We start from the raw sequence: 16,822 nt of genomic DNA, 5'->3' as shown, positions 1-16,822 counted from the left end.
ACAGTTCATTTCAGTACATATTTCACCCCGTCTTTACAGTTATATGCTGTGAATCTTCTCACGCGCACACACCATCCATTCTTCCATCATCCAGTTTATTATTATCCCACAAGGAGTGTAGGAACCCAGAGCATGGCTACTTGGTCCAAACATTTAATGCAAGAGTGACAAGTTGCTTTTCCCAAAACATCGTTCTGTGAGCAGTAAATCCAATCACCCCATGGAAGTACACCCAAACAGACCGCATGGAGTTGGAATGTATTAACTTACTAGATCACTAGTTTCATTTTTATTTCATTTATACAGGGTCCAGTATGCTTGTATGTGTCGACCATGGTCACTAAATGGCGGCTGTCCATGCTGTTTGATGTCTGGCAGCTTCTCTGTTCATGTCCCTTATCCCTGAGGTCACACTCTGTGACCTCATCCTAGTTTTTTTTTTTTTTTTTTTTTTTTAGGTCTGTCTCTCACAACCCTACCCTTTCAGCATCCAGTTGTCATCCTCCATCATCTTTCCTTTATATCTTTCCAGAAGATGTCAAACAGTGAATATTGTATATGCAGTCCTTTTGCTTTTCCATAAACCCAAACTGCATCGCATCAGTATTCACATTTTCTCTTGTCATACCTTCCAAGACTTTCTCCATTACCTTCATTATCTGGTCAAAAAAAGAAAAATCATTTGTTCTAATGCACTACATTAGTGCAAAACACAAAGGCCTACTCACGATCTCCATTCATGTATGATAGAACTGTCCCATGAAAGGGAAAGCACAGTATCCAGTTGAGACATGAGAGACACAAGAAGAAATGTCTCAGTGTAACTTCATTAGGCTACACTAAATGCCACTGATTCTGACAATATCACCTTGGTATATGAGTGTTGTACGGATTATGTATTAATACAGCATGGTACTGTATACTTAAAATACCGTGTTCCTTTTGCAGTGAAAGATTTTACCTTTTCTTTCTTTATTGTTTCTTTAGGTATACATAGGAATTTATCCATAAGTATGTACTAATGCAATTGCTTTTCCTTTCAGGTTTCACAGTATAGCAAACATACAGAAAAAAATTGGCTTAATGTTAGAGATGTCAGCAGATCTTCCAGATCAGACTGTCATTGACAGGTATGTTCCTCACTGAAATGACAAAAAAAATTTCCTTCAATCATGTCCTTTATTATGATTATTAATTGAGGGAAAGTTAGAGTCTGTAAATTGGGGGCTGGTTGGTAATTGATTTTGATGTGTGAAAAATTATCTGAATAAATACAGTGATCATTAGTTATAGCATTAATGGTTTTCGTTATCATTGTGAGATGAAACAGCACCCATGCTGTTATAATGCATGTTTTGGCACAAAAATATCATTTACGCATATCCTAGCTGGTTTGTGCTGACAGTGATGATTCAGTGTCCGTGGTTTCTGATGGCTTTGTGGGATTCAGAGATGAGGCCCTGCTAGAGGAGTTAATCCCAGAAGGTGGAGACCAATAACACAAGACCACCTTCAGAACCCCTTACCTAAAGCCCATCACAAGTCTTGCTGTGGTACATGTTTCTTCCTTACTGTGTCCATTTCATCACTTTTGTGTTAACCTAACCATGCCTATGTGTGTTTCTACTACTTACCATATCAGAGTGTATGTATTTAGTAGGTCCAGATTGTCATAAAAGGGAGGATTTGGGTGTGCACTTGGGGTGCCTGGTACCTATCTATCTATTTGCCAGACGCCTTAATCCCTTATATGGAGTGACCACAAACAAATTGCCTCCTCGTCATCCTGTCACCCACCATTTCACTGCCCTGCTCCCAGCTCACACCCCCCTCTCCTATATACCTCACCACTCCATCCCTCCATCTCATCCTTGGCCTTCCCCTCCCTCTCTCCCCCTCCACCTCGCTCACATACACTCTCCTCATCAGTCTCTCACTCTCCATCCTCTCCACATGGCCAAACCACCTCAGTGTGTTTCTCCGAACGTTTCCTGTCACATCCACATCCACACCACAACACTCCTTCACATCCTTATTTGTCAGTCTGTCTCTCCATGTGACTCCTTCACATCCTCATTTATCAGTCTGTCTCTCCATGTGACTCCTTCACATCCTCATTTGTCAGTCTGTCTCTCCATGTGACTCCACAGGCTCCTCTCAAATAACTCATTTCCACTGCTCTCACTCTTGACTTGTGTCCCTCCAACAACGTCCAAGCATGACTTCAACACGTTAGTTGGTATCACAATACTGTCATGTAATAACTTTTCACTTCCATGCTCACTGTTTCTTATCACTGCCTTCAAGGAACCAGCAACCTTTCTTCCTTGTTGTACCCTTTGAAGCACTTCACCCTCCAAACTTCCATCCTTACTCATGACACTACCATATTCATCCATCCATCATCCAATCCTACGTTGCCTCATGAGGAGTGTAGAAGCCCGGGGCTAGGCAGTTGGTCCTGACATTTAAGATGAGAGTGACCAGCCTAACTCATCCCTGAGTGGCATTACATGAGCAATAAACCCCATTCACCCCTTGGATATAAACCTTCACCGGTTCAATCTGACTGGAGCACAATAATTACCCACTAAACCACCAGGCACCAAAATTTGGTTATATGGTTACCATCCAGTGTAGTAAATGGTTTCCTGGTGTACAGGAAACCATTTGGCTTGTCATTCAGTGTAGAGTCACCCACAGGCAGAAGGGAGAGGAAAGAGTGAAGGAATGAAAGAGAGAAGAGGGAGTGTAAAGTCACCCGTTGGCAGAAGGAAGAGAAAAGAATGAAGGAAAAAAAGACAAGAAGATGGAAGGAAACAAGGATGGAGGAGAGGACGGGGCAGACACCTGAGAGCAGCACTACATTGAGTGAGTGGATGGTGGGCGCCCCCACCTACCTACGATGACACTACCCAAGTACTTAAACATTCTCACATTTTCCATTTCCTCATCATCCAGCCTCACTGTACATTCAGTGATTTCATTTCTCTCGAAGGCCATAACTTTACTCTTCCCAGCATTCACCTGTAGATTCCGTTTCTTACAATCTCCCCCAAACTCATCCACCAAGCCTTGCAGCTCCCCATCGTCTTCACTTAACAATACAGTATCATCTGCAAACAACAGTACAGGAAGTTTTCAAACACTGCCCTCTGTCATTAGGGCCACTCCAACAGCCACTGCCCTACCTTGTATCTCTTTTATAACTCCATCCATATACAGATTGAGCAACCATGGAGACATGATACATCCCTGTTTCAACCCAGCCATCAAATAGAGAAACTCACTCAATTCACTAACCACATGCACTGCAGCCTTAGCACCCTCATACATACTCTTCGTAGCATTCAGCAACTTCCCATCTGCTCCATATATTCATAATGCTTTCCACAATCCTTGTCTATCCACCCTGTCATATGCTTTCTTCAAATCCATGAAGGCTGTATACAACTTCTTTCCCTTCTCTAGAAACTTTTCCACTAAAGATCTAGTCTATCTATCTATCTATTGCCAGACACCTCAATCCCGTTTGGGGTGGCCACAAACAAATCGCCTCCAAGTCGCCCTGTCCCCCGCCATTTCACTGCCCTGCTCCCAACTCACACCCCCCTCTCTCATATACCTCTCCACCCCATCCCTCCATCTCATCCTCGGCCTCCACCTCACTCACATACACTCTCTTCATCAGTCTTTCACCCTCCATCCTCTCCACATGGGCAAACCACCTCAGTGTGTTCCTCATAACGCTTCCTATCACATCCACGTCCACACCACAACGCTCCTTTATATCCTCATTCGTCAGCCTATCTCTCCACGTGACTCCACAGGCTCCTCTTAAATAACTCATTTCCACTGCTCTCACTCTTGACTTGTGTCCTTCCAACAATGTCCAAGCTTCACTTCCGTACGTTAGAGTTGGTATCACAATACTGTCATGTAGTAACTTTTTCACTTCCATGCTCACTTCCCTGTTTCTTATCACTGCTTTCAAAGAACCAGCAACCTTTCTTCCCTGCTGTACCCTTTCAAGCACTTCACCCTCCAAACCTCCATCCTTACTCATCACACTACCCAAATACTTAAACGTACTCACATTTTCCAATTCCTCACCATCCATCCTCGCTGTACATTCACTGACTTCACCTCTCTCAAAGACCATCACTTTACTCTTCCCTACATTCACCTTTAGGTTCCGTTTCTTTCACACTCTCTCAAACTCATCCACCAAGCCTTGCAGCTCCCCTTCACCTTCACTCAACAACACAGTATCATCTGCAAACAACAGTACAGGGAGTTTCCAAACACTATCCTCTCTCACCAGGGCCACTCCAACATCCACTACCCTACCTTGTACCTCTTTTATTACCCCATCCATGTACAGATTGAACAACCATGGAGACATGACACATCCCTGTTTCAAACCAACTTTCAAAGAGAAAAATTCACTTGGTTCACCATCCACACGCACTGCAGCCTTCGCACCATCGTACATACTCTTCACAGCATTCAACAACTTCCCATCTACTCCATATATTCTTAACACTTTCCACAATCCTTGTCTATCCACCCTGTCATATGCTTTCTCCAAATCCATGAAAGCCGCATACAAGTTCTTTCCCTTCTCTAGAAACTTTTCCACTAAAGATCTAAGAATGAATATCTGATCTACACAACCTCTTCCCTTCCTAAAGCCTCCCTGTTCTTCTCCAACTAATTTCTCTGTTCTTTCTCTAACTCTGTCTATAAGTATCCTACCATACACTTTTCCTATTATACTAAGAAGACAAATGCCCCTATGATTACCACACACTTCTTTTTCCCCTTTTCCTTTGTACAAGGGAATAATTATACCTGACTTCCAATCCTCCGGGACTCTACCATCCTCCCAGGCCAATCTGCACTAAAGATCTAAGAATGAATATCTGATCTACACAACCTCTTCCCTTCCTAAAGGGAATAAATTGGAATAAATCCCTTAGGTTGTGTGCATTCATTTTTGCGTGTTTTCATTACCATGTGCTATGATCAGTACCAGTTTTATGCAGTAACCAAAGGATTGATATAAAAAGAGTGGTGTTAGTTTTGCGTGTGTAACAGTACCAGGATTTCAAAGGCTTAGCTGGTTTCAAGATTGTGTGGCCTATTTAATTGAGCTTGCTTGTTGATAGTTTTCCTTTTGTGTTTTCTCCTTTGTTGGCGGATCCTACTTCATCTCTGTTTGGCGAGAATTGGGGGTGGGATGATGATGGTGAATTAAAAATCATAGCAGAATTTCAGCCTGCGAGAAGTCTGTAGTTGAAGAGCCACCAACCCTTGTAGCTGCCTAATCTTTTTGCATAATTGAGTGTACTGGTTTATTGATGATGGTAAGTGATAACATTTGCATTTTTTAGGGGGGGGGGGAGGATGATAAGCACAGCATGATAGTTACAGGCTATGGTGGTAAGTTTAGTATTGGTAATTTTCAGTAATTGCATAAAAATGTAGCCCCCAAACTTTGTTATGTACAGCATCATAGCTCTTGCACACCGTGAGGAAAGATGATTACTCTACCTGGGACTTCCTCTTTCCTTTGATTCATCATCCAGAAGAGATAAAAGAGGTTTGCTTTAGATCTTCCCACCCTATGGGTACATGGCATATACACCTATAACCCACTATACGATCAGTCGCAATACGATACCCGGCCATAGTGATGTAAAAAAAATTAACACCCCCGCCTATTGATGGCCATTCCCTGGTTATCCGATGGGTTTTTATAAAATGGTTTCTTTTTTAACTGATTTTGATGATATTTTAAACTTAAATTTTGTGTTTAGGTCAGGTTATAAACTGTTTTTAGGCATGGATTAATGTGTTTTAGTCATAGGTAGGGTGAACTTTGTCATGTTGGGGTGCAGTTTACTAAGTTTGATTTTTTTCCAGACTTATTTTTGATGAGTTTCATATTTTATTTTTGGGTTTAGGTGACTGCTTTTAGGCTTAGTTTAACTTGTTTGAAAGTTGTTGTAGGGTTAGGTGAACTAGAAACTTGGTTTTGGATTCATTTGGGTGAGTTTTGGACTTGGTTGGGAGGGGATTCCAAGGCTCTCCAAGACATCCCTATACTTTGTGTGTTATAACATCCCCGGTTAACGATTCCCCAGCTCAGCGATACATTTTCCCAAATTCATCTCATCGTTATAATGAGGATGGGGTGTATACTGTAGTTAGGCTGGTGATTTTATGAAACTGTTCTTTATATTTGTTAGAGTTTCATTTACCTCACCCCATCTTTCAGTAGGAAGAAAATGGTCTGGATTAGGATGATGATGAAGGTGATCAGTTCCTACTACTGTAGTATCAAGTGTTAAATAGATCAGTAATTGTTTATGCATATCCAGGTGGCTGGGAGAGCCAGTGAGGTGTGCAGTGTTGCCCACAACTGTCTGGCTAACTAATAAGAAAGGATTCCCAGTGCTCTCACGTGCCCACCAGCTGTTTGTCCGTGCCCTTAATAAACTCCACACCCAGTTCATCATCTGTGGTCCCCTTAGACACCAACACTTCAAGTTCTACCAGCAATATCTTGAGCACATTACCAGAGTAAGTGATTTTCTCTCTCTCTCTCTCTCTCTCTAAATCTAAATCTAAATTTAAATCTAAATCTAAGTCATTGATGCCACAGGAACTTTCCCAAAGAGGACTCAGCAGACAAATTTCTCAATGTTTCTAAAGCCTTGTACACACCGAGATACAAAGTCTACAGACAGTCAAGCGACTATGTGTCTCGACTGTTGCAAGACAATCCAGATACAGATGGGCGACAGTCCAGAGACACTTTGGAGACAAGGCAACTTTGTCTCTGGATTGTCTACAGACCTGCGAGACGGTCACGAGACATTTCTGCTACTTTCTCGCTGGACTGTTGCTAGACAATCGAGAGACAGTCCAGCGACTTTGTCGCGCGTCTGTGGTTGAACCATACACCACGTGAATTTTGAAATATCAGTTTACAACCAACATTTGTCGTATTAGACTCAAGATGTGATATTCCAGTCACAGGCAAAATGTAAATGTGAAGTTTTTTTTTTTTTTTTTTTTTTTTTTTTTTTTTATGCGAGGAAGAAGGAACCAAAGGCCATGAGCCCGCAGTAACAGTTCCCTCCAAGACAAAAACAATATACAATATAGAGCCAAATTCAAGATCCGATCATTTTGAGATGCCTGGACACACTGCGTTTGAAAGACTGGAGATCATAGGCAGCAGGAAATACAGACAGAGGGAGACAGTTCCAGAGCTGACCTGTTGCATAAATGAAAGACTGGGAGTAACGGTTAACTCTTGCATTAGAGAGTTGGACAGAAAAAGGATGAGAGTTTGCTGCCAGGACGGGTGCTACGCGCCCGTCGTAGAGGTGGAGGAATGCAAGCAGACAGTTCAGAGGAGCAGTGACCATTAAAATAGCGATAGAAAAGAGATAAAGATGCAACAGTGCGGCGAAGAGACAGAGGTTGAAGGGAGTCAGTAAGAGGAGGAGAGTTAATGAGACGAAAAGCCTTTGACTCCACCCTATTGAGAAGAGCTGTATGTGGGGAGCCACCCCACACATGAGAGTTGTACTCCACACAGGGGCGGATAAAACCCTGTATAGAGTCAACAATAGCGCAGGGGTAAAGAAAGAGCGGAGTCGGCTTAGCACACCCAATCTCTTGGAAGCAGATTTTACAAGAGATGTAATATGATCTTTCCAAGATAAGTCCCGAGTAAATGAAACCCCAAGCAAGTTCAAGGATGATGCAGGATTAAGCTGAATATTATTAAACATTAGTGGGTATACCTGTGGAAGATTTTGTCGGGTTGATAGGTGTAAGAACTGAGTCTTAGATGCATTAAAGACAACCATATTATTTTTACCCCAGTCAGAGATACGAGCTAAGTCAGACATTAGGTGTGCCATAGCCTCATCCCTTGTTTGCTGAAGTAACTGTTGAGATGGGCGTTGCGGGAACCGAATGGAAAGGTGAAGGGTGGAGTCATCAGCGTATGAGTGGATATGGTTAGATGTACAGCTTAGAAGATCATTGATGAATAAAAGGAAGAGAGTTGGTGATAGGACAGAGCCCTGAGGAACACCACTGTTGATAGATCTAGGAGAAGAACGATGGCCGTCTACAACAGCGGCTATAGAACGACCAGAAAGGAAGCTAGCGATGAAGGCACAGATAGAAGGATAGAAACCGTAGGAGGGCAGTTTGGAAATTAAAGATTTATGCCAGACTCGATCGAAAGCCTTTGAGATGTCAAGTGCAATGGCAAAGCTTTCGCCAAAGTCCCGAAAGGAGGATGACCAGGACGAATATATATATATACATATATATATATATATATATATATATATATATATATATATATACAGTATATATATACTGTATATACAAGTATATACATACTGTATATACAAGTATATACATTTCATTTCATTTCATTCATTCATCATCCAATCCTACATTGCCCCATGAGGAGCGTATGAGCTCAGGGCTAGGCAAGTTGGTCCTGACATTGAAGATGAGAGTGACCTACCTCACTCATCCCTGACTTGCATTACTTGAGCAATAAACTCCAACCATCCATTGGATATAAACCCTCGCTGGCTCAATCTAATTGGAGAGCCATAATTACTGTACTCACTAAACCATCGGGCGCCGAAATTTGGTTATGTGGTTACCACCTAGTGTAGTACTGTAAATGGTTTCCTGGTGTATAGGAAACCATTTGGCTTGTCACTCAGTGTAGAGTCACCCACAGGCAAAAGGAAGAGGAAAGAATGAAGGAAAGAAAGGCAGAATAGGGAGTGTAAAGTCACCCGTAGGCAGAAGGACGAGGAAAGATTGAAGGAAAGAAACACAGAAGAGGATGGAGACAAGAAGGATGGAGGAGAGGAAAGGGCAGACACCCGAGCAGCACTACATCGAGTAAGTGGATGGTGAATGCCCCCACCTATGTGTGTGTGTGTGTGTGTGTATGTATGTATATATATATATATATATATATATATATATATATATATATCCAGTAATCCCTCCACTATCCGATGTAATAGAGCCAAAGGCATGTCCGGAAAGTGGTCCTGTCTGGGTAGTGGGCACCAGCCTCCTGGACCCTAACTCAGAAGAACACCTATACAACTCCCTCTGGACATGCATAGCACCTATTTAAGACCCAAATCACACCAATAAGGGACATAAAAGACTGAAATAAATGCAAAAGAACCCTAAAATGAGGTTTTTGAGGTAGGTCTATACAATATTAAATATTCTGGGTACTTACAAGTCCCTGGCTCCTGGACTGGTAGTTATGGACCCTAACCTAGCCTAACTCAGAAAAACACCTCCCTACTGCACATGCATAGCATCTAATACACTATTCTCACCAATAAGGGACATAAAAGAGTGAAATGAGGTGGTAGAGGTAAGTACAGTATGGAAAATACAGTACAGTACAGTATGAAACATTCTGGATACTTACAGCAAGTTCCTGGCCATCTCGATGAATAACCGCCTCCTCTCAGACTCTGACAGTAAGAAGGATTTCCTGAAGCACTTGCAGTTCATGAAGTCTTGCACTTGACTTAGTCATTCGCACTCAGAAGTCCATTCTCTTAACACTGCGCACTCTTGTCTTACTTATGCTCCATTGTAACTTAATGAAATAAGTTTTGCACTCTGCACTTAAGTCTTTCCACTCATATGACCATTTTCTAAACAAAACACACTCAAGTTAATTTACGTTACATTTACAGTCCAAAAAATCTTTGTCTTTTCACTCAGATTTCTAATTTCTTAACAATACTGTATGCACTGTTTTTCTTTCACTGCACAACACTAAATTCCCGTGTGGTCTAGTGGAGAAGTTCTTGCCGTTTAATCACTGTCAGAGTCTGAGAGTAGCACAGGGAGGTGACGTAGGAGTGCGTTGCTGGGTCGTGGTGATGGCGTACCCACTGCAGACGACTCTGAAGATAGACGCAAACTCACGTCGAGTGGTGACTCCACCGTGGCTGATGTGCTGGGCTGTGGCTCGGAGCATGAGGGCCTGTCTTGGGGAGGCAACAGAGTGGAGCCAGGGGCTGGGCTCAGCGGGGGTCACGGGCCTGAAAGAGCTGTCAATCGTTGATTGACGCAAGGAACGACTGTTCTGACGATTAATGATGCCCTGCCTGAAAGCACGCACTTCCTCCATAAGTCCCAAGGGCCCCATCTCCCTGTCGCAGTCCGGGTGTTCCAGATAGTCCAGAACGAACTCTAGGTGTTCCCGGAGTGCACTCAGCTTGGGGATGGCTGGAGTAGTGTCATGCTGAGAGGACTCCCCATCATCGTCGCCATCCTTGTCAGAATCTTCAAGCTGGGTACTGACACCTGCAACTGAAGATGCGATCTCGATACAGTAGAAGTCCGATTTTTCGGCATCTATGGGACCAGGCAAGTGCCAAAAAATCAAAATTGCTTAATTATCAAAAACCCTACCCACTCAGTACCTTATATGTTTCGGTGAACACTATCATCACTACTCATATTACAAATGTGTTTGGAGAGAGTACTGTATACTGTTTGATACTGTACAATACTGTAATGAATACAGTACTATACATGAATATGAAAAATAAAGAAATTAGTGAACATACTGTATATAAATGTAATGGTACAGTAAGCCTACAAGTTCACATGCACATACCTAAACTTATAGTAGGTTCCTTATTTACATATGTACAATAGAAGGGGTTGATTGGAGTCTGCTACTGCTGGAAGAAGTCCCCAGCAGTAGAGGGGAAGAAAAAAATCGGAAAATCTGCCGAACGATCAGAGATTTTTGTAAATGGGACTATTTCTCAAAACTGCCGAAATGTCAGATTTGCCGGGGAATTGGATGCCGAAGAATTGGACTTTTACTGTATCAGACAGGGTCTGATACCCAGGATCGCCCTTGTTGTCATCCAACCACTCACGCACTTCGTCCACATCAACATCGTCCCCGTGTGCACGTAGACGTGCATGGAAGTCATCCACGTCGAAACCAAGGAAATCGTGCTCCACATCCGTTTCGAGAAGCAGACGAAACCAACCATTTTCTAGAGTCTTGACAGGGACTTCCTTCCATGCACTGGCCCAGTTGTAAATGGCAGATGATGTTGTAGCGGTGAAGGTTTTCTAAAGTCCGCTGGCCTCACCTGTCCTGTCCCTCCCTGCGCTCGTCCTCGTCTTCGAGAACAACCATCACCTCGTCCAGGAACTTCCGTCGGTATAGCCGCTTCATTGTCACGATCACTCCTTGGTCCATTGGTTGGATGAGAGCAGTAGTATTAGGTGGCAGGAACATGCACCTAATGCTGCCATTCTCAGCCACCAAGTCCTTGTCGCATGGGTGGGCAGGTGCATTGTTGAGGAGAAGGAGGGCCTTTACCTGGTCACGTGGGATTCCCAGTTTTTCCGTCTGATAATGTATGACCTCCTTGACGAAATGGCAATGGAACCAGTCTTTGAAGATGTGGGCTGTGAACCATGCCTTCAAGGAATGGTACCAAACGACAGGAAGGACATCCATCACCTCACGAAGACACCGAGGCTGCTTTGCACGGCCAACAATAATGGGCTTAAGCCGGTGCATGCCGTTAGCATTTACACAACACAAAGCAGATATCTTTTGGTTGGAGAGCTTGCGGCCAGGTACACGCTTCTCCGTCTTCTCGGTTAGAGTGTTCGTAGGCAAAGAACAATAGAATAAGCCAGTTTCGTCAGCGTTGTAGACTTGACCGAGAGTGAGGCCCTCCCTGTCGATCAAGCCCTTCACCTTGTGCCGAAACTCCTCTACTCCATCCTCGTTCTTCGCCATGAGACTTACAGTTGGTAAGGCCATGTCGCAACTTGAACGCAAAGAGCCAACCCTCGGATACCTTGAAGTCTAGGGCGTCATGAAGCCTGGCGAACTTCTCAGCAGCAGCCTTCAGCTCCGTATCACGCACCATCACACCAGCAGCACGTTGCTGTCGATACCAAATCAACATGGAGCAGTCGACTTCAGCGAACTTGGGAGTAAACATTATCTTCCTCTCCATGTTGCGTTTGCTTTTCGACGAGAAGTCAGCCATGTATTGCATGAGTGTGTCTCGGGGTCTCTTGATATGAAACAAAGTAGATCGGGCCAGGTTGAACTCACGAAGGATGTGTGACGAAGACCATCCCGCATCTACTTTCTCCAATATCTCCCTCTTCTTCTCCAGAGTCAAAACCACTCTCTTCCTCTTCTCAAGCGGCGAGGCCATCATCACACACATGAAGGAGAGGCACGAGAGCAGCAGGTAAGGCACCATCACAAAAGCGAGCACGTGGGCAGCCATGACGACGAGCGTGCACTCACGACAAGAGACAGGCGATAAGTGGGGAGGATGCAGGGGCGCTCTAGCGGACGTCGGAGGAATGACGCACCAAAAGAAAGCTGTCCCGCGCCGCGCTCACCAAGTTCAAATTACGGGCGGGAAAAAGTCGGATTTTTTTCAAATTTTTTGCGGTTTTTGGACCATTTTGGGAATATTGGATCCCGGGGCGATTATGTCCGGTAAGTGGGGATGTCCAGAAAGTGGGCATCCAGATAGTACGGGGATTACTTATATATATATATATATATATATATATATATATATATATATATGTTTATGTGAATAATTGCCAAAACCAACAGTGGAATCACTAAAGCTAATCATTGTCATGAATGAACCATATATGCACACATAATTGTTCAAGGATGTTTGTAAACCATGTAAATTTACCACACAGACAGACCCGTATACATACAGTATAATCTTTCAACGATGATGTATAACTTTTATGCAAAATTAGAGTATGAAAATATACTCTGTAATTATTTAGGAGAGAACCATATACATATAATTATTCAGTGTATATACAACTGTTATGCATAAATAATGTAAAAATATGTGAATACTGACTCCTTATAGCAGGAGGCATACATTTTTAAATGCTAACTTAAAAAAAATAAAAATAAAGGCATCCGTTGCCAAATCCCTCCGCACCGAGCAACTTGTATCTTGTCTCCCATATCTAGTGGGAGACAAGATACAGCCGAAATCTTGTCTCTGGACTGTCGTGTGACTGTCCAGCGACAGATTTAGACTTTCCTGAGACAGTCGCGCAACAGTCTAGTGACATTGTCACGCAACTTTTGCTGGGTAAAGTATCTTGGTGTGTACGTGACCCAGAGACAGTGTCTAGTGACTGTTGCAAGACACATTTAGATTTTTCTGAGACAGATGCGAGACAGTCCAGAGACCATGTTGCGCGACTTTGTATCTTTGTGTGTACAAGGCTTAACACTTATCCGTGCTCAGAAAACTCCCTCACAGTTCTTCCCTTTACGCATAGGAAGTAGCTATCATTGCCGTCCTTGAGTCTTCTGGTACCTTCATATTATCTGATGCATCTTTGCATGCTCTGTGTATTGTGGTGGCAAATACCATATTAGTCTTCCAAGTTTTGTCTGATGTTGGTAGTGAATCGTATTGGTGAAGTACTGCCTGCAGTTGAAATACCCAAATCTTGCTAGTTTTATCGTCAGTACCCACCTTCTTTCTGTGTCGAGATCCATTATTGTCTCTCCCACTGATTTGTCATAAAATGCAGTAGCTATCACTCAGAATACTTCAGACTTCCTATTGGAGTTGAAGGTTTCTGATTTTATTAGGTATGTAATAATTTGAGGACTAATAACCATTTAGCATCACATTGCCAGACTCCAGTAAGCTAATCAGATGCATACCAGTAGGTCTTGATGTGCAAATTCACTCAGAATTCATTAGACTTCCTCTTGGATTTTCAGCTTTCTGATTAATTGCAAGTATGTAATCATTTTGATGACTAATGACCAATTACAGTAGTGTCACATTCCCAGACTCAGTAAGCTATCCAGTCTTAGGTGGATGCTGGTAGTTCTTGATGTGTATTTTTCAGTAACAGCAGAATGTAGCTTTAGCTTGATTCAAAGTCATTGTCAACCAGTGAAGTAAAGGAGAGGTATTGGCTAAAATGGTTTAGCAAAGATGGAAAGTCAGTTTAAGCCCAGTTTGTAACCTTTGGATTTATGTAAACTGGATTTTAATGGAATAATTCTACCCACATTTGCAGTGCTGGGCAGGTGCACAAACACTTGCGCAAAGCGCAGTTGCGCACCGTTGCATTTCGGTGAATATCGTTTGCGCATTGCGCACCACACAGACCATACACAATATTATGCTTTTGCACATGAAAAGACAGGTGCGCGCCTGTCCTGTGGATTGCGCACTGCACAATCCAAGGGACACGTGGTCTTGGGAGCTTCCCGTATGACTGGACAAGGGATGGGGGAGGCTCGGGCAGGTCGCGAGGGTTCTGCTGGGGGGAGGTGGGAGGGACGCAGGGTAGTAGCATTTCTTAAAATGCTTCAACAGAGATAATGTATTTTAATATTTTTTAAATTATTATTATAAGTAAATGTGCAATGTAACAGTGAATGGAGAGAGACTGGAATTGGTGAGAGTTCAAATACCTGGGTATAGTGATAGAAAAGAGAGGAAAATGTGCAAAAGAAGTTGAAAGTAGAGTGACACAAGGAAGAAAAGGAGCTGGTGCAATGAAGGCCTTGATAAGAAACAGAGGCTTGAGTGTTGCAGCTGCACAAGGCTTACATGAAGGAGTGTTAGTGCCAACTTTAACATACTGTATGGATGTGAGACTATGGTGTGGCATGAAAATGAAAATTCAAGAGTAAGACCAGTGGAGATGGGACTGCTAAGGAATGTATGTGGAGTACAGAGGGTGGATAGGATACGAAATAATGTGATTTGTGAAAGATGCGGAGGGAGGAAGTCGGTGGACACCAGAATTGAACAGAGTGTACTGAGATGGTATGGTCATGTGGAGAGAATGGATAACAATAGAGTGGTGAAGAAGGTATATCTGAGCGAATTCGAAGGAGGGAGGAGGCGAGGTAGGCCAAGGAGAAGGTGAAGAGATATGGTGGATGAATGTGTGAGGAAGGGAGGTTAGGAAGTCGGTGAGGCTAGGGAACTGACAGGAGATCGAGCTGGCTGGATGAATTTCGCGAGGAGATGTGCATGATCAGGGATTTTTGGCACCCCTTTTAACATGGCAGCGTCTGGATTGACTCTGTCAGATACGATATGTGAAGCTACGGAACGTGGTGCTTTTTGGCGTATCCGATAGAGCCAGGATTCTGGGGGCTTGAATGATGAGTGAATGGAACCGTGGCCCATTGGATTGGGGAATTTTGGGCTGTCTGGACATTGCTACTCCTCATCCTGCCCTTGGGAGGGAAAGGAGGTCGGGATGATGATGATGATGATGATGATGAATAAATTAAAAATACATTATTTATTAAGAGTGGCATATGCAATTTCTTAAAAAAATCATTAAAACATAGTATTTAAATCAAATATCCACAGCCTAGTAATTTATTAGGCTGTGTATATTTGATTTAAATACAGTAATCCCCCTACTATCTGATGTAATAGAGCCAAAGGCATGTCCGGAAAGTGGTGCTGTCCGGATTGTGGGCCCCAGCCTCCTGGACTTGTACTAATGGGCCCTAACAGAAAAACACCTATACAGCTCCCTCTGGACATGCATAGCACCTATTTAAGACCCAAACCACACCAATAAGGTACATAAAAGACTGAAATAAATGCAAAAGAACCAGAGAATGAGGTTTTAGAGGTGAGTTTTTACAATATTAAATATTCTGGATACTTACAACAAGTCCTTGGCTCCTGGACTGGTACTTATGGACCCTAACTCAGAAAAACACCTATACAACTCCCTCTGGACATGCTGTAGCACCAGTCGAGCAGGGTAGTACTCCCGAGGTGGATGGAAAGCTGATGACAGGGAGTGCTGGAGCTCCTGTTTCATCAGCCCTCAGGACTAGTTCCTGACCATCCCCCTTTGCTGAACTTTTTCAGTGTCTCAGTTACACAGAGAGTAGGCCAGCATGCTCTCCAGTACAAATTTCTCTAACTATCTTCACCAAACTACATGCACAGTACACACTACACTTCCTATTCAAAAATCAACAAAAATGGCGTCTACTAATCAAGCCTCGGAGTCCCCAGGGGGGGGACCATAAATGCCCCCGCCATCTGCCCCTCTCCCGGTGACGACTCGAGGTGCCTGGAACCACTGTCTGACTCTCTTCTTCTTCATTTCTGCAACATTCGCGGCCTTTCATCTAACTTCGCTCTGTTGAGCACCACCTCTCCTCCTCTAAACCTCACCTTCTTTTCTGACGGAGACTCAGCTGTCTGAGGCAACCGACAGCAAACCCTTTTCTGTATCCTCCTACTTTCTCTATACTCATTTCAAAGCCAAAGGTGGCTGTTGTGTATACATACGCAACGACTTATCTTGCTCTCGTGTTCCTGAACTTGATTCTTCTGAATTCTCCACACTCTGGCTTCGGCTTTCCTGTCATTCTCTGACTAAATATATCTGTGCTGTTTACTTATCCCCTAATTCTACTGACTATCAAAAATTCTTCGACTATCTTACTTCTACGATGGAACACATTCTGTCCATTTCTCCTTTCTCTGAAATCTCCATTCTTGGAGATTTCAATGTTCACCACCACCTTTGGCTCTCCTCTCCTTTCACGGATCCACCTGGTGAACAAGCCTACATCTTTTCTATCCTTAATAACCTAGAGCAGCTTGTACAGCACCCTACCCGTATCCCTGACCGCCTTGAGAGAGCTCCAACATACTTGACCTCTTCCTCA

General features: G+C 43.3%; 1 protein-coding gene across 1 annotated transcript in view; it reads left to right on the top strand.

Annotated features, from left to right (window-relative positions):
• The window catches only part of csul (protein arginine N-methyltransferase 5), a 53,294-nt gene that overhangs the window by 12,958 nt on the left and 23,514 nt on the right, over window positions 1–16,822 (top strand). The window contains exons 5-6 of the mRNA XM_080277390.1: window positions 1,044–1,130; window positions 6,387–6,588. Coding sequence (XP_080133516.1) covers window positions 1,044–1,130; window positions 6,387–6,588 — 289 coding nt within the window. The remainder of the gene's footprint in view (window positions 1–1,043; window positions 1,131–6,386; window positions 6,589–16,822) is intronic.

This window comes from Coenobita brevimanus, chromosome 69 (assembly GCF_032717465.1).
Source record: "Coenobita brevimanus isolate Jiangsu-jjx chromosome 69, ASM3271746v2, whole genome shotgun sequence".
Classification (NCBI taxonomy): Eukaryota; Metazoa; Arthropoda; class Malacostraca; order Decapoda; family Coenobitidae; genus Coenobita; species Coenobita brevimanus.
This window is presented reverse-complemented; position numbering and strand designations above follow the sequence as displayed.